This window comes from Perissodus microlepis, chromosome 2 (genome assembly GCF_051167445.1).
Source record: "Perissodus microlepis isolate ML-2025 ecotype Zambia chromosome 2, ASM5116744v1, whole genome shotgun sequence".
NCBI classification, from domain to species: domain Eukaryota; kingdom Metazoa; phylum Chordata; class Actinopteri; order Cichliformes; family Cichlidae; genus Perissodus; species Perissodus microlepis.
Window position 1 is genome coordinate 18187853 of NC_140462.1, and position 24297 is coordinate 18212149.

The window sequence follows — 24297 nt, forward strand, 5'->3', positions numbered from 1 at the left end:
TTTGTGTGGCTGAAAAATGTATTAAATTAGAACATTTTCAACATCTCAACATTATCATATATACACAGAACACAGTAGCTGCCTCAGACTTCATATCATCCACTCAGAAGACTACTGAGATTAATATGACTGAATATGCTGCACATACATGCAAGAGCAACATCCTTTGGCAACATCTAACCTCAAAACTTTCCAGATCTAAAACAAATGATAATTTTTAGAAGGGAAACTATTGATATAGCAACAACCCTGAAGTTCAAAGAATCAATCAGTGTCTGTAACACGTCCATTTAAATGAAAATATCAATTACAGATGGCACAATTTAGTGAATTAAATATGATAAATATTTGTTACAAATTGCACACTTGTGACTCAAAGATAAAATAGTATAATAAACCAGTGCAATTCATCAAAACCTAAATGTTGCCATGGAGCGTCATTAAGTTTGTGCACAGCAGGTAACTCGTGTAACTACCAAAGCTCAACTGCAGCATTTTAACCCCAAGACTTTTTCAGCAGCAGACTTGAGAGTGTGAGCTGACCTGAAACATGAACATGGCCAGCTTCTCGTTGTATTCCCACTGCTTCATGGCCGTCTCCACATCAGGGGGATTAGCTGGCAGGGGTGAGCTGCAGCCTTGGCTGGGAAACTGTCTGTAAAACTCAGCCACCTTCTGAAGCTGCTCCCAGAGATACTTGGTAATGATTTGGGTCCATTCTATACAAACACACATACACACACAAAGAAATTACTTTCACAGCCACCAAAATATCTAATACACGATGTCACAATATCGAAAGAAAGGTAAAATTATATCGTTTAGCCAAATGATCCCTCGAGACTGAAAAGACCCAAGTAACATGCTCACCTATGCACGGGTCAATCACATGCCTCTTCTTGACTTTAGTTTCTGTGATAGCTGCATGATATGCGCAGGTCATCTTAATCATCCATGCTGAACGCATTACAGGGACTGAGTACTTGGCCAAGTATCCAAAAACCTCTTCCTTCTTGCTAAAGATCGGTACCTGTAAAAAGATTTAGCAACAAATTTAATGGAGTGCTGTATTGAACTGCTGACAGGGAAGCAGGAGTACACTGACTGAACAATATTGCTATATCTGACTGATATCTTCATCTCCTTATATAAAAAAAATTATAGCATTTTCTGATTGCAGTGGCTGATATTTATTTGTTGTGTTATCTTAATTGTGTGCTGGCAAACTGCTCAAAACCACTGTGATAAGGAGCTAAATGAACCTTAATCATAAGTTAAAAAGGAGGAAATAACATAATAAAAAAGACTAAAAATATCCACAGTGATGACGACCATTAATAAAATGTTTAACATGGATAAAATTAAGAGAGACTGCAGAACTGTGTCAAATTGCCACACCTCTAAATACACACAAATTGCATTCTGCACTTTTTATAAACTTCTTAGTAAGCCATTATTATTTAATAATTCCTTTATTTATTATGTCTATCTATATTATTATTAACATTAATGTTTAATTACATATATTTATATTACTTTTATTTTATTAGGTTATCATTTTTTAATTGTTCCCAGGACTGAGACCTCAGTAACTTCACCTCATTCTGTCACGTTTCTTCATCAAAATGTAGCATACATATCAGGAATGCATGTTATTTCTAAACTATATGGCCCCAGTCTTCAGAAATCAGTTCATTCATTGCTTGATCTGCTTCGAAAATAAATGGTGAGAAAGAAAACACCTATAACGTAGCCAAGGAGAAACCTGGAATTGTTATCCTTCGGGAAAAATGAGATGCCAAAGTCCTTAATAAATCCAGCCAGTTTATCACGGCACAGTGAAGTATGTTAAGCAATAAAATAATTTTCAAAAACTGCAATGTGCAAGTAAAATGATAAGCAGCTTGCTTGAAAACACACACAAAGCTCACCTTTCATTTATTTTTATGCTTTAAAACTTCAAAATCTATATGCTTCAATTTGTAAGAGCACTTACTTGGAGAATAATTTCACAATATTGAACAAAACAATTCAGACAATCTATGAATAACAGATTTCGTAGTTCTTTAAAAAAAAAGAAAAATAAGCTGCTGACACTTTCAAATAAAGACATGCATTGTGTTTTGGGTCAATACACCCAAACAAGACTAACAAAAGGCTTGATTTACACAAAAGCATTACGTTTTCTTAACTAGGCTATTTAAAAAGCACTTTTGAATTGTTCCTGTTTCGTAACATCTCAACCAAACAGGAGAGTTCTGTTTAATATAGGAATTATTTTCTCTACACTCATTCAAACTACTGCCTTTTCTCCTTCAGCTTTTACAGAACCACTTTCTTCTCATGGTCATGTACATGTAAGGATTTTGCCAACAATATTTTTTTCCCCAGATTTTTATATTTTGATCTTTTTTAACTCCATGATTTCTTTTGATCACGACCTCCTCATCTGCCACGCTCTGGTGTGGTTTACCCCCAGATGCTTTCTATAACACTATCAAGAGTCCTCTTTGATGACCTCACCTGGGCTTTATACACACACTCAGTTTGCTTCTCTTGGGTTGAGAAGCAACCCAAGAGTATGAGGAGTTGATGACTCCTCATCTTGTTGCTCAATAATAAATAATAAATACTAAGTTCTGTCTCACTAGAAAAAGCTTTTAAACCAAGCCTATCAACTTCAGTCAGCTCAATTAAAAAAAACAACAACAAAAAACTGTTATTAGCTAAAATCACTAGGTTTTAAAAAAACTACAAATTCATATAGCTAGCAAAAAATATAGTTGTTGCTGTGGCTCAGGTGGAGTGCCCAGTTGTAAGTCTGGTGGATTGATCTCCGACTCCTCTAGTCTTCATGCAGAAGTATCCTTTAACAAGATACTGAACCACTTGTCCCTGATGCATCCATCAGGGTGCAAGTGTGTGTGTAAATGTTAGAAATCATAAGCAGTATATGTCTGTGTGATTGGGTAAATGAGATTTGCAGTTGAAAGGCAGTATATAAGTACCAGGCCATGTTCTACATGTGGGCCTTTCTCTTATTTTTGTATATATTTCTCCTGTTTGCCATTTATTCCTGCTCTCTACTATTTAATACATATATATTTACATATATAACACAAAAAATGACAACTTATAAATGATATTCTACAACACTCAGCTCTGTTAATAGCTTATCTAGTAGAGCACACAACATCACAGGCAAAAGAGCCACTAAACTTCAAACTGCTGCTCCTTATGGTTATATAGCTATTAAACATGTATTTATTAACATTTATTTATCTATTTATTTATTTTATTTAGAAAGAGGGGCAATACATATTAATGAACATGTTAACAAATATAAATATGCCAGATTATAGCCTTGGGCTAATTTGCATCTGCAGACCCTCTGGCAGGTTGGTGTTATACACAAGTTAGTAAAAACATACAGAGACACTATTTACAGATCATGTGACAAGGACAAAAACAGTGATCACATTATATTAGAACAAATAATGACAAGAAGAGTGGACACAGAGGACAATATAGATAACAATAATGGAAACACATCAATTATATTGCAAAAACCCCAGTATTACACATGCCCTGACTGTCCTGATATTGCACTGATCCATTACACTAATAGTTGTAATACACTAACTCTTTTTCATGTCCAATATAAAGCATGATTAATTAAACATGATCACATGTTTGTGTGTCCCTGAGCCACCCTTTTAAGTGACTCTTAAAGATGGGGAGACTTGTACTTTCCCTCACTGACAGTGGAAGATTATTCCAGAAGCTCACTCCCTGATTCACAGAGCATTCTGTGAAAAGGTGGTCCGTCTAAATGCCAATTCACAATCACATCTCTCAGTGGCTCGAGTCAGTCGAGAGCCAGCAACACTGCTAGACTTTTGTTTAATAAAATCACTCATTGGTGGAGGCGCCAGACCATGTATAACTGTGTATATTAGACAGGCAGATTTAAATCATTTGAAATGAGTAAAATTTAGAAACTTGTATTTATCTCAAATTTGACAATGGTAATATAAAAAAGGTTTCTTATGTAATATTTTCAATGCTCTTTTGTAGCATACTTCGATTGGCCCAATAGCAGCAGAGCTCGTATAGGACCATCTTGTAACACAGTATTCAATATGAGCCGGTATCATAGAGTGCAGGAATGTAATCGCTGCTGTGTCTGTAAATGATGTGCAGATATGTCTAAAGTTCTGTATATTAACATTTACAGTTTTCACTACTTTTTTAACATTTTTTTTAAAGGATAATTTTGAGTCTAGTAGCACTCCCAAATACTTAAATTTCTCAACATTAATTAGTTCTTGTGCACCCAAACGAACCTTTACTGCAGCCACAGTTGTTTTAGGTTTACTAAAATACACTGACACGGTCTTTTTAACATTAAGGCACAGGCATGAGTCATTCAGCCATTTTTGTAAATCATGTAATGCCAATGAAAGCTGATGGGCTGCATCATCAGCAGTTTTGGCTTGTGTAAAAATTACCGTATCATCAGCATACATAATCGTATCCACATTTTTGCACACACTGGGCAAGTCATTTACATAAAGTGAAAATAACAGGGGACCTAGAATTGAACCCTGAGGGACACCTTGCGTACAGTAAAGATAGGGTGACTTGCTATTCTTTATTTGCACGCACTGTTTTCTATCTGATAGATAAGACTGTATCCATTTAACAGTGTGATTACTAAAGTTAAATGTTGACAGTCCAGACAAGAGCTTAAGATGATTCAGTGTCAAAAGCACGGAAATCAAGAAAAACAGCCGCAACATAACTGCTCTTGTCTAAGTAAGACTTTACTCTCTCAACAAAAAACTCAAACGGGTGTTTCAGTTGAGTGAAGAGTGCGAAATCCAAATTGCATAGGGTGCAAACCCGGATTGGATTCATTAAGATGTTCGATGATTTAGCAACCCACTTTTCTGCTATCTTTGAAAAGATAGGGAGTATGCTAATAGGTCGATAATTAGCAGGGTCTAGTTATCACCCAATTTATAAAGTGGTGTAACTTTTGCCACCTTCCAACTCATAGGAACGACTGCCTGCGTCACTGATAAATTAATAAGATGGGTCAAAGGCACCAAAAGACAAGATTTATAATACTTCAAGAAATTGGTATCAAACCCACACTCATCCCTTGCTTTAGAACTTTTTAATTTAGAGATTATATTTTCTACTTCATTTTCTGTAATTTTTTTGAATGTTGAACTTTGAATCTTCAGAAGAAACATCTTTTTTGTTGTCGGTATTCCCAATATTTTGTTGAGGGTCACAAGAATTAGTAAACACTTGTGCAATTTCATTAATAGTACTTTGGAAAAAAATCATTTAATTTAGTAGCTAGGGTGAGAGGCTCTGATACCAGTTCATTGGCAAATTTAAGTTCAAGGTCTTTATCAGCATTATGCTTACTGTTACCAAGGAGTTTGTTAATATTTTCCCAAATTAGCTTACAATTTCCTTTAGCACTATTAATTACAGTCATGAAAAAATTTGCTTTTGCCATTCTCAAAGTTTGTGCGACTTTATTCCTTGCAGATATAAAATTTAATCAATCAGTATTTAATCCAGATTGTAACAATTTTTTAAGTAACTGGTCTCCGAGTCTCATAAGCTGTTTACACTCAGTATTAATCCAAGGCAAGGAATAAACTCGTTTCTTTCAATGGCTCTCGTTCTGAAACTGTGACAAGACCCCTTTAATAGAAGAGTATAATAGATCACAACATTTATTAGTGTCATCATATTATAGTATGCTATTCCAATCGAAATTATTTGGAGCTGCCATTAAATGTTGTTCTTGACTATTTGGAATCAATGTTTTTTATATTCATGCTTTTACTGACGTCTCAGTCGCTTTTAGTCAGCTTTCTGGAGAAGAATATGGCACTGTGGTCAGACCACTGCCTACCATCCCCCAGTAGCTTTTCTGGCTACCGAAGCACATTAAAAATCATTAATAACTTTTCAGGTTCTCTGAACTTGAGGCTTTCCTCCTGCATGCTTTGGGAAGACTTAAAGTGTAGTTGTTGTTGTGATTTTGCTTCTCCACAGCCCAGGAATTTAAACTATGCTTTAATGTGTACTTACTTCATATCATGAATTTAAAAACAATTAACTCATTAACGAGTTGGCTTAATGACTTGTGCTCAACTAGGAAACCAATTACACGAATGCCCAATAATAAATAATAAACAAGGGTTTTAAGTCTTACCTTTTTAGCCAGCTGTGTCAGAGGTTTAGTCCCAGCTAAATCCGTGAACCAGTTATTGATGGAGCTCTGTGACCTCGCTGTGACAAGCCAGAAATTATCCTTCTGGTTGACCTGTGGTTTACGCTTCCCTGTGTCTGGAAACGTGCTGTAGCGCAGCTTCTCTGCAATAATGCTGCTGAAGTTTGAGCTGATCTATAAAGAGAGAGGGGAACATGTAAGATGGCCAAAATCCAGCAGGGGGGGAAAAATCTATCCAGTTGTGAATGGTATGCTAGGGCAGGAGCTGTGTTAAAATGAGCCATTACCTTGGAAGGGTTGAAGTTGACATTTTTGGCACTGCCATGTTCATCACCAGATACAGCTGGTTGGTTATTGAATCCTTGCTTCACATTCAATGCAGTCAACTCATCCTGAAACACATTTCAGCGAAGAGAATTCATATTTTTCATGCGACGTTAGTGGTATAATTTGAGATCCTAGACCAGTGAGAAAGTCAGGGGATGTGTGGTTGATTGGTTTTGCAGACATGAGGTAAACATAAATAACAATAAAAACATTTTTTAATTATTATCGGGGAAACATAAAGAGTCACTTTTCCATTTGCATCAACAGATTACATCAGGTTATTGCTGGATATGAACGAAAGGGGATACCTCAGCTAGGCCAAACTCCAGTCTAAAAGCTCAGCAAATAATTTACAGCTTGCTGGTAATAAAGATTAGCTTTGAAGGTCTGGTTATTCGTAAAAACAAACCATATGGCTATTAAACAGAAACAGTCACGCACAATCCAAAACCGAGCGCATATTGTTTAAAACCACACAGTAAGACAATGGCTGCAGTTTATATCAAACTGCAACGCATCAGCCACCCGAAGAGTTAGCTTAGCAAACTCAGCGATCTTACCAAGTAGCTGATTGTCAACTAAGAAGGGCAAGCTAGCTAACAAACTGACAACTAGGTTCTGTTCATTGTTATTGCTAGGCCCAGACCGTTCACAGGACTGCTAGCTAGTGTTAGCTCGCACAGCTCCTCTGCCTACAATTTTCCTCGAGAAAACGTTACTCCCGGCCGTTCAGGGAGCACGTCATCAAATCTGACCTCTTTTTGCTTTGGATCTTGTGGATAAACGTCCGGAGGGCCGAGTCGGGGCCGCTTTAATGGACGGTGTTCGTAACTTAAGATCCCGAAAGCAGCCATCATCCAGCGGCATCACAGCTAAGGCTTTCCTCCTTCCAGCAGCCTGGGGCGAGTTACAACAACCAAACTCACTTCCGGCAGGGTTCCAGTCGTGAACTTCAAAATAAAAGTCAGGGAAAATATATTGCATAAAAAGCTTTGTGCTTTTTAGTTACTCTAGTAAACCGCCAGTAAACCCTATACAGAAGAAGAAGAAGTTACTCTAGTACAGGGGTCGGCAACCTGCGGCTCTTTAGTCCTTTTAGTGCGGCTCCGCGTGGTTTGGGAAAATAAATTAGTTTTTTTTAAGTAATTAGCTTTAGTGTATTTTACTTATGTTAGTTCTTTTTAAACTTGTAGTTCTAAATTGGAAGATTATTGTGATATTGAAATATAAATCTAAAATTATATTCTATTATTTTTTGATCGCTCAAAATAAGCGTCACACTTGCAAAAGCCGATATACCCGCCGAAACGCCGTGCCTTTATCGAGACTTTCAACCCCAGGTAAGCCGATTATGGATCTTCGGATCCACATTATGTCAGCAGCTATTCTCCACCGTGAACAAAACTAAAACTTAAAAACAAACACCGCTCACGCCTCACAGATGACAGCTTACAGTCCTGCATAAAGATGAAAGTGACTTCATACAGCCCTGATTTGCAGACGCTGTGCGCGGAGGTTCAGGAGCAGAAGTCCTATTGTAAACATACCACGGCAGACCCGACGATGTTTCCATGAACATGCTTTTCAGCATCTCTTTATTGACCACTTTTCATACACGGTTGCTGTACGCATACAGCTGGCTGTAGCTTTTCAGCTCACAGCCCAACACATACCAACACAACAGCATAGATAGCACAGACGTTAAGGCGGCGAGGCGTGATTGCGGGTGCCGCTCAGGTGCGTCCGCCTCCCCTGCAGCGGCGCTGCACACATTAACCAGGTAACATACATATTTAGGCAGAATTTTGCAAATATCTATTTTTCATTTTCCAATTATTTTTTTAAAAGTCAGGTCAAGGCTCCAAAAGTCCAAAGGCGATATAGGGGTGGTGGCTCACAACAGTTTTTGTTTGCTACATGGATCATTTTAGTTCAGCTGCGTGTCTTTCCTATTGTTATATTTCTTTAAGAGTTCAAAATGTGTTAATTACATAAATAAAATGTAATTTTCTCTGTAGCACTTCATGGATTTAAGCAACACACCTTAGTTGTTCACACAAAGCATAAAGGTAAAAAAACAATATATACAGTTTTATCTTCATTTTAGATGTCAAAAAGTATTTGCGGCTCCCAGTGTTTTCTTTTGCGTGGAAATTGCGTCCAAATGGCTCTTTGGGTGTTACAGGTTGCTGGTTATTAGGCTATTATATAATATTAGATTTAATTAGGGGGTATTTAGCTTTAATGTCTGACTAAAAAAATCTACATCCTGCATAATTTGTGGTCTCCCATTTAACCTTTAAAGCCTAGTCAACACACGCACGCACACTGATATACAAAATAAATATACCTGGTTTTTATACATGGTATAATACGGCAAAATAAGTTTGCACATCTCTAACTAACTGGAAAGTCAATATTTGGTATGAGCACTTTTATTCTTAAACACATCCGAACTCAGGCAAGCTTTCTTGTAATTTCTTTAAGATGTCTTCAGAAATAATTTTCCAGAAATTTTTCCATATTTAACTCCAGTTTCAGCACATTAGCAGTTATCTCAGTGTAATATATAAATCTGTCCCTCCAGTTCGGACTGAGGAAGTCAGAGTCTGAGCTTTTAAGAAGAAAAAACTTCACAGTTAGTCAAACATTTCAAATATTTTCCTCCAAAAAAATAAAATAAAAAGTTACAACACAAAAACACTGTGGACACTCTTCAAGTATACATTATAGGATGAAGTCAAAGGAGCTTGCAAAGAAAAAGCGTCTGGACTTCTTTAAGATACTTGAAGACGTTTCACCTCTCATCCGAGAAGCTTCTTCAGTTCTAAGGTCAAATGGTGGAGAGTCCCAGATATAAACCTAGTGGGAGTATCCCCCCACAGAGGGACAAAAGGACCCCCTGATGATCCTCTAATTGCCTGAGCCAAGGTGTGAAACTGGGTGTGGGTCCCAATCAGCCAGAGTTTCGGGTGTGTTCATTGTGAAACCTGGCCCCACCTTATCATGCGAATTCCTGAGGTCAGATGGCCCAGGATGTGAGTGGGCGTTAAGGCGTCTGGGAAGGGATCTCAAAACTGGATTATAGATGGCAGAGAGTTGGTGTCGTAAACCCCCGCCTCTGTTCAAAGATGGTCGCTCACAGTGGACATAGATGGCTTCTTTCACTCCTCTTTCAAACCATCTGTCCTCTCTGTCCAAAATGTGAACATTGGCATCCTCGAAAGAGTGACCTTTGTCCTTAAGATGCAGATGGACTGCTGAGTCTTGTCCTGTGGAGGTGGCTCTTCTGTGTTGTGCCATGCGCTTGTGAAGTGGCTGTTTGGTCCAGACGCTTAGAAGTCCAGACGCTTTTTCTTTGCAAGCTCCTTTGACTACGATGACCTGGATGACTGAGAACCTTCACAGACATTATAGGATGAAGGCAGCAGTTAAGGTTATTGTAAGGTGTGTGATGAGGAGGTAAATCCTGGGCAAAAAATATTAACATTCTGAGTCTGATATGCAATCATTTGGGGGTCCGAGAAAACACACACAAAGGTTACTCCAAATGAAATGCAGTGTAATTTTTGCATTATGTGGAATAGTTCAAGTTTCATAAATTAATAGGTATTCCCTTTACTCCTGTGTGACTTCACAATCTTCAGATATTTCCCTACCTTGTAAGGAATTTATGTTATTTATCAACAGCTGTTTATGCCAGTTTGGTGGATTTTCATACTGCAGGAAGAGGTGACCAGATGGGAAAGTCATATGTTCTATTTGTTACTTTCATGTTTCTTCACTTGAAGTTGATCTCAAGGGTAAAAAAAGTGGATTTCTTAGTTTTGCTGAAGTGCATGCGGGCAGATTGTTGCTGAAATCTGCAGATTAGGGCTTTACACTTTTGAAATGTTCTCATAAAACCCCAATTTAACCTTTGTGTTTGTTGAACGCCTGCATACAGTACTGGAGGAGGCCTTAGATGTCATGTTCATGCGGGGTTATTCTGAAACAAAAGGCTTCACAATTCCCTAATGAGCTAATGGAATATTCATAGTATAAATGTCTCTGTGACTTTTATAAAATAGACTGAAAAATAGGAGTTGACTGATACAGCGTGACTCGTCTGCGGCACTGTTACACTCACATTGGAAATGCTTTGAAATTCAGTAGAACCAGATGTGTTTTGTATTCCATGCATTCTTTTCCCCTGTCCAAAAAAAAAAACAAAAACAAAAAAACACACACTGTGTCTGCAGTACCCACAATGCAAATCATGTTTACTGGTAGCATTGGCTACTATTTCCTCAGGCTAATAGCCTCAAGCGGGAATAAAGTGAGGGTGACAAAGGCCTGTAAGCTCACTTCTTTTAACTGATTCTCATTTTGAAACTTGTAGCTAACTCTAGGCAAGTCACACAGGGAAAAATAATCAGATGTTTTGCTGCTAAGGTGCAACAAAACACTTTACAAAACTTTCTTTTTCCCTCTATACTATACTGACTGCTCTTACTTTTAAAATACTGCAATTTCCTTTGCCATTAAAACAAGAGTACCATGAAGAAGGCTCAAGGCTTTCAGGCTGATAAAGACCTCCACAGCATGTATGAATCGAGTCTAGTAAATCAAAAGCATGTATCGAAATTATTTCAATGTGAAGATAAAACATGAATTGCCCTAGTTTGTTTTCTCAAGGAATGCAAAAGATTCTTTCCAAAAATTCCTCTGGTAACACTTTCCTGCGTATGCATTCATAACTTTTTGAGGAATCCAAAGAGACAAATCAAACAACCACATAACATCCTTGATGGACATCTTATAAGAATAGACTAGACACATCACCAATAAATTAAAAATAGGTTTATTCAAAAAAAAAAACCCAAAAAACTCTATATATCAAAAATCCCTCATTTAACAACTTTATATTACAGCTTCACAATCTCAAGTGTACAAAGGCAATCTTGAAAATAAGGAATATTGCACTTTTCATGATTGTTCAGCACATACTCGAAGGCAGAAGTTTGCAGTCCTCTCATGTGTGAAAACAGAACATGTACAGACACACCCTGATTGTTTTCAGTTTTGTTGCAAACCACACACCATACTTCAACACCTAAATGATCTTGCTGATAAAACATTCAACTCCAGCATTTGAAAAGATGAGCTAATTTGAAAACACAGTGCTAGCATGCAGTCTAAAAAAAGCATGCTTAAATGGCTAACTCCATTATATAACCTGGAATTGTTTACAGGTCTAGGCACATATCACATCTGCAATAATTTACTGAAATTATCTCATTATAGCAACAACAAAAAAACACAAACATTTTAGCCTCTTTTGGAAAGTCATTTTGAGGAATGGATAGAAGGTGATTTTTTTTTTCAATATACTGTATTTAATAATTAATTCAAACAAATAAATTCCTGACATAAACAAATAAACATCAGTAGCAATGCAAATAAGAAATTAAATCTGATCCACACCATTTTCTGCCTAACATTAATTTCCTGGACTGTCAGGTCTCAGTCATGGAAATAAAACTAATTTAGTGTCTGACTGATTAACTGAAAAAAAGAACCATCCTACGTCCTTCCAAGTGTCCACATGACACATAAAGTGCTATTGTCAGAGACGCAGCTCTGTTTCACTTGCAGCTAATTGTTTGGCCCCCAGGAAACAACTCCTGTGACACGGTGGCAAAGAGCAGGTGGCTGATAGATCTCACTTAGTGCTGTCTCTGTGTCTTTGGTGAGGAAATAAACGGACACGGTTGCATGGACTACCCATCAGTGGATTTCTTTACTCATCATTTTCACACTTGGCAGGATTTGTGTGTGTGTGCAAATCATTTATTCAGCTTGATATTTTGTAGGATCACAGCTCACGTCCAAAGTTCAGCTCCAGCGTATTTTATCTGTTTTGGTTTTCTGATGCTTCTATCATGGCTCTAAATCTTGAGTTTTCATCTGCCAGCAAGGCAACGGGACTGTCAAACTCCAAAATCTACGAAAATGAAAAGGATAAAACAAAATCAGCACTTGCATATAAAGTCTGGGCACATTATCTCCAAACTTACTCCAACCGAAGATATTTCCCAGCGGCAGTGTATGAAAAGCATTTCAATATGTGGGAAATATTGTCCTCAGACAGCCTTTGCTGCACTTTGCTGAATCATAAGTTCCTATAAGGAGTAGCGATCACTCCCGGCACACAGTAGCCAACACTGACTGTTTGAGCCATGTTGACATTATCAACGAGCCTCGAACAACAAGATATGTTGGGATCTTTTATAATACAGACAAAGCCAAAGATTACAAAATGGAAATGTAATTGTCTTTTTAATGCAAAATGCATGAAGTAATGAACCATTTAGGTACATCTAATAGTAATAAAACAACACGCTTATGAATATCTGTGATTTTTTCATTCCACTGCACAGCCAAAAAACTGGATGTAAATTCAAGCTATAAATCTTGTCTCTTCTGATGCATCCATCTTATTTTACTCTACTTACTGATGCCAAAAATGCAAACTCAACTTATTAAGGGATAAGGGCTGAAACACATAAACTGGTGTGCTTTTCATGTTATCAGCTACCATCAAAAGTCTTGAAAACTGCTCAAGTGAAATATGAACTGTCTCATCCCATCCGTCATATCAAACGCACAGTAATTTAGGGAATATCACGTCAACGATTGGGTTTCAACCACTGGACCGAGTTTCACAGTCAGACATACTGCATTTATATTCACCTGGCCGCTGTCCATGACCATGACTCTGCTGCAGCTCATCACTGTGTTGAGACGATGGGCGATGATGAGAGTAGTGCAGCTGCCAAACGCAGTGCGAATGGTCTCCTGGATGTGACGATCTGTCTCAGTGTCAATGGCTGCTGTTGCCTCATCCAGTAAAAGGACCTTTAATAAAGGACAATATGAAAAAAAGACACATGCATTCATATTATAGGAGTTTGGTTACTTTGATTGCACTGTTTCATTGACTCTAACGACCCACATTATGGAATCGAGTAATTTTTTATAATATAAAAAAAATTATGCAAATATTGCTCAAAGCAAAGTTTTTGTTTTCAATGAAGGAGAATTTATATGATGTGAGAGGTATTTGAGGGGCAGATGTGTGATAGCTGATTTAATCAACCAAGGTTGCAGAAAAATAACATGAAATAAGAAAACTAAAAGAAACCTTCCAAACAAAGAAAAGGCTGAAATTGTGGTGCACATGCATGGTTATTGACACAAAGTTATGAAATAGTACTTCACAAAAATAGCTGAAAACAAATAAAATTATACGCTATATCCTGATGATGTCTGACCTCGTGCTATCAGTTCATAAGCCGTACCAGCTATGGGATACCACCAGCAGGGGGCAGTGGTATCCCATGCAGGTGGTTGTATGGCAAGACTGATTATTCATTTTAGAACTGAGGAGTTTATCAACTATTCCACATGGAAATATAAACCAGCAGCATTATACAATCAGCACCTTGCTGTTTCTCAGCAGGGCTCTGGCCACACAGAGGAGCTGCCGCTCTCCCACTGAGAAGTTATCTCCGTTCTCCGTCACCTCTGAGTGGAGTGAATGAGGCAGCTGGCTGACCTGAGGAAGGTCAAAGGGACATAAAGATGTATTGGGAAAGCTGCTCTAGTCATGTAAAATATAATTTACACTCCAACCAATTTGTAACTCACCATTTCTTTTATATGTGTCTTCTCAAGAGCTTCCCAGATCTCAGCATCAGAGTATTGATCCCATGGGTCTAAATTGCTCCTATTGGAAAAAAACCATGGTATTGACGTTCGTACTGATTATACATTATGACAGTGATAAATGGACAACACTTATATATTATACTATTATACTTTTCTAGTCTCATGAAGTGTGTTTTTTTATGCAGAGGACCACACACTCACAAATTGGTACATCTGGGGCAGTTTTTAGGGTGATCGAAGCAGGGATTTAATATTATCGGTCAATTGTTCTACCTCCTGAAATCCATCTGCCCCTATCTATTTTACATTATGACAAGAAGGGCAGCATACTCTGATCCTGAGCTCAAAACAATCCATGGCCAGGATCGATTCTGACCTGCAGCTGAGGGAATTCATTCACAAAACAGAGGTGCTTTTTTGCTTTTGAATACTCTGGCCTGTCAGACATAGCACCCCTGTTGTTTAATTTCTTAACACAAAGCATCATTTTTCCTTTTTGTAATGGGCACACATCAGATCACCGCTGTGCACACACAGCAGCGACATCTTCCAATATCTCCCAAAAGCCAATTTCAGGCAAAATTGAAAACACAATCACAGACACTGAGTGACTAGATGGAAAAATATCCTGCTCACTTTTGATGTTCAACACATATACTATAGCTTTAAACAGATGGGCTGACTATAAGCACTTTCGAGGAAGAGAGTAGCTATCTACCTGGTTGTACAACTAAAACAAATTTTCTATTAAAGCAGATGTATTAATTGCTAAAACGTTGGTGTTTTCTGATATGATTTTTTTAGCCAAAAGATTTTTAAGGTAGTTCAATAAACCAGTTGCAGTGATTAATAATGAAAGTAATTATCAATGGATTACCTGATAGTACCGATGAAGAGCACAGGCTCTTGAGGAATAATAGCTAGCTTGCTCCGCAGGTCATCCAGACCAATCTGTGCAACATTGATTCCGTCAATGATAATAGAGCCCCCAGTCAGCTCCACAAGTCTGAACAAAGCTACTCCTAGGGAGGACTTTCCTGCAAACGCATATAGAAAACATGCTGTGTTAACAAATGCAGACACATTTAAGTGGAAACGGAAGCTGAAAAGTCTGCCGGCTGGGGAACTGAAAAGGTCAGTCGTACCTGATCCAGTGCGGCCCACAATGCCGATGGTTTCTTCAGGCAGGATAGTGAAGGACAGGTTCTTAAGCACCAGCGGCAGATCATCGCGATAACGCATCTCAACATCCTGAAAGGTGATCTTTCCCTCCTGAGGCCAGGAGGGGGCAGGTTGGGCTGCCTCAGGACTTTGTCTAGGTGCTTCGCTCTCAAGAGTCTTAGATAAGGAAAAGGTGATGGTATCTGGCATTAATCTGTAAATCTCTGTGTAGGGGCAAGCCCCCTAACTGATTTGTAGTGATTTTCTTTCTATGAGATTTTCTTGGCACGTCAGAAGAAAAAGTTGAGCTGATATTGTGGTTTGATGGCAGTTGTGTGACATAAGCTCTATCATGTGCCCTGGAGTGTGTTAGTACTGCACAAGAGGTTTCTATCTTGGTTTACCACACATTCCTAATCAAATGCTCGTGACAAAAACACACACACACACACACACGCACACACGCACACACACACACACACACACACACTCACTTACACACACATACATTTGGACTTGCCAACAGCCTTGAATTAAAACGGTGTCATATATCTCATGTGGTCTGGTCTAGTGCTGTTATTTCAGACATGCTGTTACACAATCCACCTTTCTCACTGTGCTAATCAATGCTGTTACCTTTATATAATGATTGATCCTCTCAACAGATGTAAAGCGAGCTTCTGTCTCTGTGAGGAGCCGTACGGTAAACTGAAACAAGCCAGTCAGCTGGAAGAGAAAGAAAAGCAGAGGGGTAAAAAGGTTAATGATTAACAGTGTCACACCAATTACTATGAAACACTCGCTATTTATGTGCGCTGCCCCCCTTCAGCAATTGAGCAATAAAACAACTGGCAATTTACAGCCTAATAAACAGGTTTGCTGATATGGCTCCTTCACGATCTTGTTAATCGATTTCAATTCTCTGTCATGGCTGTGTCGATTATAACATGCAGTAAAGAACAGAATCTTAAAAAACCAAAAAACTGGGCAATGAGAAAACAAACATATTTCTAAGACACACTGTGAAAATCATCCTGTCTGTGTACAGCAAGGTGAGAGTGTGCGTTAAAGCGAGACCATGTAACCTGTGCTAATCAATGGCTGCTTCATGCAGTGCTACAAGACCCATATTAAGCAGCAAATAACAGCTAAAATACTACAGAATAAAAAAGATGAATGATGTATTTTATGAACATGTTTTGTTCTGTCAAACACAAAAAGCCTCATTTTAATCTGTCTTTTCAAATCGATGAAGCAAACATTAAAACTAGGCAAGGTGAAGATGCCAAGAATGACAATGATAACCCTGTTAGAGTTCAATGTTCCACCTTGAACTCTTATTTCATGGGATTCCTGTGGTTATATTGTGGTTATGTAACTCCTACCCAAACAATGGTGCAGACAAAGCTTACCACCCATGGCAGCAACCAGAACACCCACACTGAAGAATCTGTTCAGGACTAACTTGAAATTCTCAACAAAGAGCTCCCAGTGTTGACTAAAATCCCTGTCTGATTAAGCATCCACAGGATGTGCCTGCAACAAAACCTATGGGGCCTCTGCGGCCCGTACTGTACACGTTGGCAACATCCAGCCACATGTCCTTGCCCCAAACTGCCCAGACCAGTTTTCTAAATAAGGTTAAGTACACAAGGTGATCGGTGTATATTCAGACAAGTTTTAACTCACATTTAGACGCAAACAGTTATAGAGGCTGCCTTGCTACCCTTCCTACACAGCCCGGAGCTTCAAACTGTCAACTTTTTTGCCATTCAGAGGACCAGAGCCGTCAGTGTTTTTGCACATTCTGTGTTACTACATGAGTCTGTTTACACACCTGCACTGCATATGATATGGCCAAGCCTGCGTAGGCTGGAGGTATCTGATTGTGCATGAAGACAATGAGCAGTGCTACAGCAGTGATAAGGGAGATACTGATGAGGTCCAGGCGGATAGCCAGCCAACGCATTGCACAGCTGAAGAGGTAGTTTGAGGCCTGGTTGGTGTCCAGCAATTCCTGATATCTGAAAAAAAAGAGAGGGAGAGAAAGAGAGATACCGTAAACTAATTTCAGCCAGAGCAGAAGCAAGCAGAGCTCTGCACTCTCCTGCTTGCTGAGGGGAAATATACTGGTATGGGCTCTGGTATATTTACTAGCAGAGGAGCAAACTCAAAAACTACAAGAAGAGATAAGATGAAATTAAAGTTTAATGATGCCCATAGCTAGCCTTATACTCACCTTTGGAGGAAATCATGCCCTCTTCCATAGGCATGGATGGTGGAGAGGCCTTGAAGGCTGCTGGTGATGTGAGAGGTGAATGGTGATTGGCTGATATTCTCCAGGCGCTTTAGCTCACGAAGCAGTACCCTGCAAGTGAACAATGAAAATCATACATTGAACTTCCATGAAATTCACATTTTTATTTAAAATACATAGCTCAGTATTGATGTTACTCTGAGCCGTTTCCACTGTGTATACATCACAGAAGCAAATATATTAGAAACACATTAGAACTAATTTATGTTGTGATTTGCAGCCCTAAATGGTTATGAAAATCCTAATGAGTCAGCACACTGCAGAACTGTAAAGCCTCCACTCATCTTAGTCTCATTTGAATGAAAATTGTAAGGCATTGTGAGAAAGTACGCTCTAGCATGTGCGGGGTAAATGGTTCAAATGAATTACATTCAACTGGAAATCACAAAAGACGAGCCGGAGTATGTGCAAAAGAGACAATTTTATGAAACAAGAGTAATGTTTGTTTTGAGAACCAACGCACGTATGTTATATTTCAGTTAAATTGACAGTGCAGCTTTCAGCCACATTTCTATTTTACTTGTACCAGCCTCTATTTCGGAGGGAAAACTGACATCACACGTTAATACCGAAACACAAGTGAGGAGTGAAGGAATGAAGAATGCATCAGCTTTAACAATCCAAGAGCGCTGCAGACAAATCATGATGAAATGACGGGCAGAGACGGATCGGCACATGGTCCAAAACATGGCACCAGTTTTTCTTACTTCCCTACCGTTTCCCTCTATCTGATGCTTGTGCAACATTATGAGCAGTGTTTCATACACACAGACAGCCAGACATCAGACTCACCATTCGAGACAAAGTGTCGGGGAGAGACTTATACTGACAAAGGTGTGGTGTCTTTCTATTTTTAGATGCCAAGACTGAATGAACGGTACATGGGAATTACACATCTCCTATGAATCATTCAGTTTTCTCATAAAAAGCTGCGAAGAGAGACGGAAGGAACATGACACTTCCTCGCTTCGAGGCTGTGATCCAGACAAACATGTTTATGCCCTGGGCTGCTCCGTCTCAGAATTCAATAAAAAGCTGCTTTAGAAGTGGGTAATATCAATGGGAGATCTAGGTTGATGTAACATCCATAAATATCTCGGGATGTCGTGACTTTGTCAGATACAGCATTTCGCCCTGTTCAACAGCATTGCCAAGGATCATCACTACCTTCCAGTGACAGGTGGGGATCATCTCTTCCTTCTGGGTCTCTGTTGTTTACTCAGAATTTATCACTAATTCCTGCACTGCCCATAAATAAAATGTTTCTTTAAAGATGACTGAAGATGCTTAGTGATTTATTAATCACTCGAGAGACAAAAATGGTGTCAAGTCTGATTAAAGTAATCAAGAATTCCAGTTTAAAAATATCAAGCGGTACATACAGAGATTGGGAGGGAAAGTTTTAAATGTCTGAGCTCCCTAAAACTAAATCCACCTCCAAACATAATCATAGCTACTGTATATCAGTTTATCTTATATTTGTCATTATGATACAAGTCTAAAAGTCAAAAATACTCATAGTTTTATGTGTTTAAATCTAAATGTGCTTTCAGATTTCACATCGGAGCAGCAATAACACAGAGACTCGTGAGCTTCTTGAGCTCACTGATAGAGGAAATAACAATATGCTCTGGTTATTTCCCGAGACTCCAGCAAGCTGTTGTTTCCCTCTGTGGTTTCACCTATATTGCGCAACTGCTGAAAAAATTATACAAAATGACTAGGTGCATTTGCAAAATTTACTATGGAACAGATCATTTCAGATAAAGATTATCACAGTACTTCTTTCTAAGGCTGGGCGATATGGCCTAAAATTTATATCGCGATATAATTTGAAGCACGTGCGCTAACGATATATATCACGATATATTCTTTTCTTCTGTATAACGTATTTTCCACACTATAAGGCACACTTAAAATCCTTTAATTTTCTCAAAAATCGAGAGTGTGCCTTATGTATAAATTCTGGTTGTGCTTACTGACCTCGAACCGATTTTGGCGTGCAGAAATCTGTTAAAAAATGTTTTAGTACAACTTTGGTAAGCCGCACTGCTTGATGGATTGTCAGAGCATTACGGCTGCCGTAGTGAGGCGCTTCGCGGAGTAATCTGGGTCCAAAACTTCGTCCCCTTCAGGTCCCATAGTCAAACGAACACTAAGAGTTAAAAACAGTCTGAATTCTTTCATCTTTAATAAAATCATCAGCGTTGCTGCTTTACCAGGTGCAACAATTAAGTTTAACATCCATGCATCCATGAAAACAAAATTTATTAAATTTAACGGAGTTACAAGTTAACAGGAAGTTAGCTCGCTAGTTTCCACCTAAACATGACATACCATGTTCTGACTGAGAGATTTTTGAAACTAATTAAAACGTACAGCTCTGCTACCACTTCCAACATAAATGAAGACAGAAAACTAAACAGCAGTGGCGTTTGCAGGGTTACTGAAGTTGGACTACCTGGTATATAATGTTGTGCTACCTGATTGCTAGCGACACAGCTATGTTAGCATAACATTAGCACAGTGAAGCTGGAGGATGAACGCCAACTTTTTTTCCACTCGATAAAAGTTAACGTGAGGGATTCTGGTCGTTAGGGACAAATGCAATCGCATAGCAGGATGCTATACAGGGGCCAAACTTCAGTCAGGAGAACAACTGAGATTATTCATCCACAATACAAGGTTAGTTATTAATATACTGCAACAACATGGGAATAGAACAGCTGCGAGAGAATAGTATAGTAGTAGTAGTAGTATAGTCAAAATCTCTATCGTTGGCCAAATTTATATTGTTTCTCCATATTACTCCATATTAAACATTACAGATTAGAGCATGTTTTAAAACAGAGTTTAATAAGTGGAGAAGATTTTAACTGGTGGCTTGTTTGTGTTTGTCTTTTACAGTGAATTGTCTTTTACTTTCGCACCTTGTGGTCTTCTTACATAATTTCTTTGTGCAAGCAACTGTACAATGACAATAAAAGTTCTCAGTCTGAATAATGGTAAATGTTCAGACTGTATTTGTATAGCGCTTTACTTGGTCCTAAGGACCCCAAAGCGCTTTACACTATACACAATCATCCACCCATACACACACACTGGTGATGGAAAGCTACATTGTAGCCACAGCCGCCCTTGGGCGCACTGACAGAGGCGAGGCTGCCGGACACTGGTGCCACCGGGCCCTCTGACCACCACCAGTAGGCAACGGGTGAAGTGTCTTGCCCAAGGACACAACGACCGAGACTGTCCGAGCCGGGGCTCGAACCGGCAACCTTCCGATTACAAGACAAACGGCCAACTCTTGAGCCACGATCGCCCCAGTAAGTGCAGTAGTGAGTTAAATATTTTGGGATTAGCAGTTCTCAAGAGTTGTACCAGTCTTTCCCCCAGACTGAATGATCCCTGCTCATATTCGTGTATGGGAAGAATGTCTTAAGCAATAGTTTTCCAGGCTTTCTGAAAGCCTTTCAAAGTTTATCTTTGGCTGTTTTTTTTACTCTACACATTTTCAGTCTAGTCCTTGTACCTGATCATTTTCAGAGGAACATTTTGACCTATGAATCATTCAAGCATAAAAAGGCAACAAACTCAAAGGAAGAACCAGTGTTGTGTGTACACCTAACAGACAATCAACGATAGAACCAATTTTAAATTCTGTCTTTTGATATTTCGTTATTTGCAGCTTGCTATGTTATGTGACAAAAGAAATGGCAAGCCCAGGGAACATCTTCAGCAGATGAAAGTTGTGTCCTTAATAAATAGGAAAAAAAGCCAGAAAAGGCTTGACATAGGACCTGAGAGATACATCTGTCCCTTCAGCTTATCTACTGTTTGTCGAAGCCTCGTCAGAAATGGTCACAGTGGAGGCTTCGCTGTCAAGAAGCCATTCTTAAAAAGGGCAAACAGGGAGAAACACTGAGGTTTGCTAAATTACACAAGAACTGGACTGAAAGTGAGTGGCAAAAGGTCTTATGGAGTGAGGAATCCAAATTTGACATTTTTGGTTCAAATCATTGTCAAATTGAGGTCAGGAGAGTGGTACAACAGTGAGTGTCTACAGCTATCTGTAAAACAGTGATGGTGTTGGGAAATTATGAATGCAGAAAGTAGTATATAACTATATTCACTGACAATTATTAGCCCGAAGCAGCTTACCACTAAGTTCAACCATCACAAGTACGTGACAAGGCCTTTCGCTAACAGAAAACTAAAACTTATTCAATCGTTTAAACCTCAAAGAGGCCTTTGAAGTCTTTGAAAAGGCCTTTGAAAAAGAGACATGACAGGGACATGTACCTTTTACAAAATGTCATCACTCTAAGGGTCTAAATTTCAAACTATTTCACACACAGAAAGGTAGACAGTTTGATTTATTTTCATGTATTTTTGGTTTTACTTCAGTCACTCGTGATGTTTTGATGAGCAGTTCTCAAGAAAGCTGCAACCCACAATCTGCCAGCTCTGCATGTCCACATTTTAAAAAGGAACAAACAAACACACACACACACACACAGGTCTGTTTTCATATCTTAGTGGGGACATCTAATTGACATAATGCTTTCCCTAACGGCTTACCCTAACCCTAACCATCAAAAATGAATGCCTAACCCTAACCTGATTGTAACCCTGACACTAAAACCACATTTTGAGTCTCACAAATGCCTTCAAATTCATAGGGATGGGAAATTGTTCCCATAAAGTCTGTTGGTCCCCACAAGTATAGTAACATTCCAATATTTGGTGCCCACTGGGGTGATTAGATCCAAACTGACTAAACTAAGTGTAAGACAAAGAGTATGTTTGTGTACAAGAACTTGAGCCACATTACAAATGCTAAGAGGAAGTCTTAAATTTTGATATATCTAACCTAAACTTTGTGTAGTGTCATATTCCCCCAGTGCAAAAATGGGAAAAGTAAAAAAAAAAAAAACCCAGGAAAAGAGCAAATAGGCTTTGAGAATCACCAGCTTTCCTCCATTCTCAAGTAATTTCTCAGTCCTTGTTATAGCTGGATTTAATTTTCTTTATCGAAGCATCCATCAGGCTCAAAGAAAATCTGCTTAACTTTTCTTTCTTCACTGCTGTCGGATAAAGGCTGGACTTTAAAAAAGTGTCTCTCTTAAAACTTTGAATTTTAAAATGAGAGACACTAAAAATGAAGGGTATTGTTTCAATATGTGGACCAGAACTAAACGAGATGAGAACTAAACAAAATAAAACAAAAATGCAGGTGTTCTAATTAGTGAGTGACTTATCACCCTAACTTTGACGATCTACAGTGGGCTTTTTGCCCGTGTTAGCTCTGTGTGTTAAGCCTCACCTTTACTGCAATCACTTCACTCTTATCAACTCCATGTAGAGAAAATAATAGGCAGCTGTCAGTTAAAAATACAACTCATAGGGGAAAGCAATTTACTGCTCTCCAATTACTTTGCATTGCATGACGGTATCTCCTTGTCAGTTCCGCTTGCTTTGAAAAAAAAAAAGACTTTAAGCATCTGTGTGGTGGGATGAACCACCAAGAGACTAGCGGACCCGTAACTTTTGTATACTTATGAAGGCAGGAAAAATGGAGAAACTGTGTGATCATGACTCTTGGTATGCCTGCATGGGGAGCATGTTTTTAGTGTACACAAATCACACTTTTAGCACATAGTTGATACAATCTTTCAAAAGTGGATACTCTGGGGGTCAATAATTTGAGGGACCATATTAGCTACTTGAATTTTCAGAATTTCCATTTTGTCCATATCTATCATAGAAAACAGCTCTTTTACTAAAAACTGGATAAATTATAGAGGTTTTACTCTTGATTTTTTAAGTTTTAGACTAAAATAAAGTCACATTTATGACTGAAAAACAGTTCTATTTAGTTTTAAGTAAAACAAAGTAATTAAAATGACACATGTGCTGCATGTTGCAATATTAGTTACAGTGAAATTTATTGCTTTTTATAAAAAGCTTAAGTCATTTTGTCTGTATGGAGCAATTTCACAGTATGAAGCTGACCATTGTACATTGTCTGCATTATACTCTTGGACAAAATAACAAAAGCCAAGATTAGGATGAGAGTGTTGAGTGTCTGACCTGGAAAGACGATTGACAATGTAGAGAAATCCTCCCAGAGGCAGGACTGAAATGAGGAACCAGGGGAAGACAATGCCCACCATTCCCAAGCAAAGCAGCACCAGGGACAGGTTCTGCAGGAGCATCTCAGCATGCATGGTGAGACGCACATCCACTGTGGAGACGGGAAATAAAGTACATCAGATGCACTGTGTAGAGTCTCTCTAGGTCCCACTAAGTGTCTTTTGTCAGGGGAAAATCTATGAGCAGCAAAAAAACAGCAGAGTCTGCGAAAATATTAAACCCAACCACCCAAAGAAACAACAGCTCACAAATCAACATGTCAAGCAAAGACACCAGTGAAGTGCATAACAGAGAGCCACTCACTAGGGAAAATGCTCCATGTCAAATCACACTGTGTCTTGGCACTACACCTTGTCAACCA

The 24297-nt window shown here is 38.7% G+C and overlaps 2 protein-coding genes across 7 annotated transcripts in view; both read right to left on the reverse strand.

Moving 5' to 3' along the window:
• med12 (mediator complex subunit 12) overlaps positions 1–7507 on the reverse strand; it is a 31272-nt gene extending 23765 nt beyond the window's left edge. For all 5 annotated transcript variants that reach the window (XM_084951643.1, XM_084951636.1, XM_084951622.1 and 2 more), the window contains exons 1-5: positions 7345–7507; positions 6550–6654; positions 6245–6436; positions 871–1030; positions 544–719 (exon numbers count right to left, since the gene is read on the reverse strand). In XM_084951643.1, the coding sequence (XP_084807769.1) occupies positions 544–719; positions 871–1030; positions 6245–6436; positions 6550–6654; positions 7345–7446 (735 nt within the window). In that variant the 5' untranslated portion in view covers positions 7447–7507. The remainder of the gene's footprint in view (positions 1–543; positions 720–870; positions 1031–6244; positions 6437–6549; positions 6655–7344) is intronic.
• Positions 7508–11416: 3909 nt separating this feature from the next.
• The window catches only part of LOC146392660 (ATP-binding cassette sub-family C member 5), a 31124-nt gene continuing 18243 nt past the window's right edge, over positions 11417–24297 (reverse strand). For both annotated transcript variants that reach the window (XM_084951659.1, XM_084951653.1), the window contains 10 exons: positions 23874–24027; positions 17703–17831; positions 17301–17487; positions 16100–16189; positions 15448–15640; positions 15180–15339; positions 14282–14360; positions 14076–14189; positions 13325–13489; positions 11417–12575 (listed from right to left, as the gene is read on the reverse strand). In XM_084951659.1, the coding sequence (XP_084807785.1) occupies positions 12483–12575; positions 13325–13489; positions 14076–14189; positions 14282–14360; positions 15180–15339; positions 15448–15640; positions 16100–16189; positions 17301–17487; positions 17703–17831; positions 23874–24027 (1364 nt within the window). In that variant the 3' untranslated portion in view covers positions 11417–12482. The remainder of the gene's footprint in view (positions 12576–13324; positions 13490–14075; positions 14190–14281; positions 14361–15179; positions 15340–15447; positions 15641–16099; positions 16190–17300; positions 17488–17702; positions 17832–23873; positions 24028–24297) is intronic.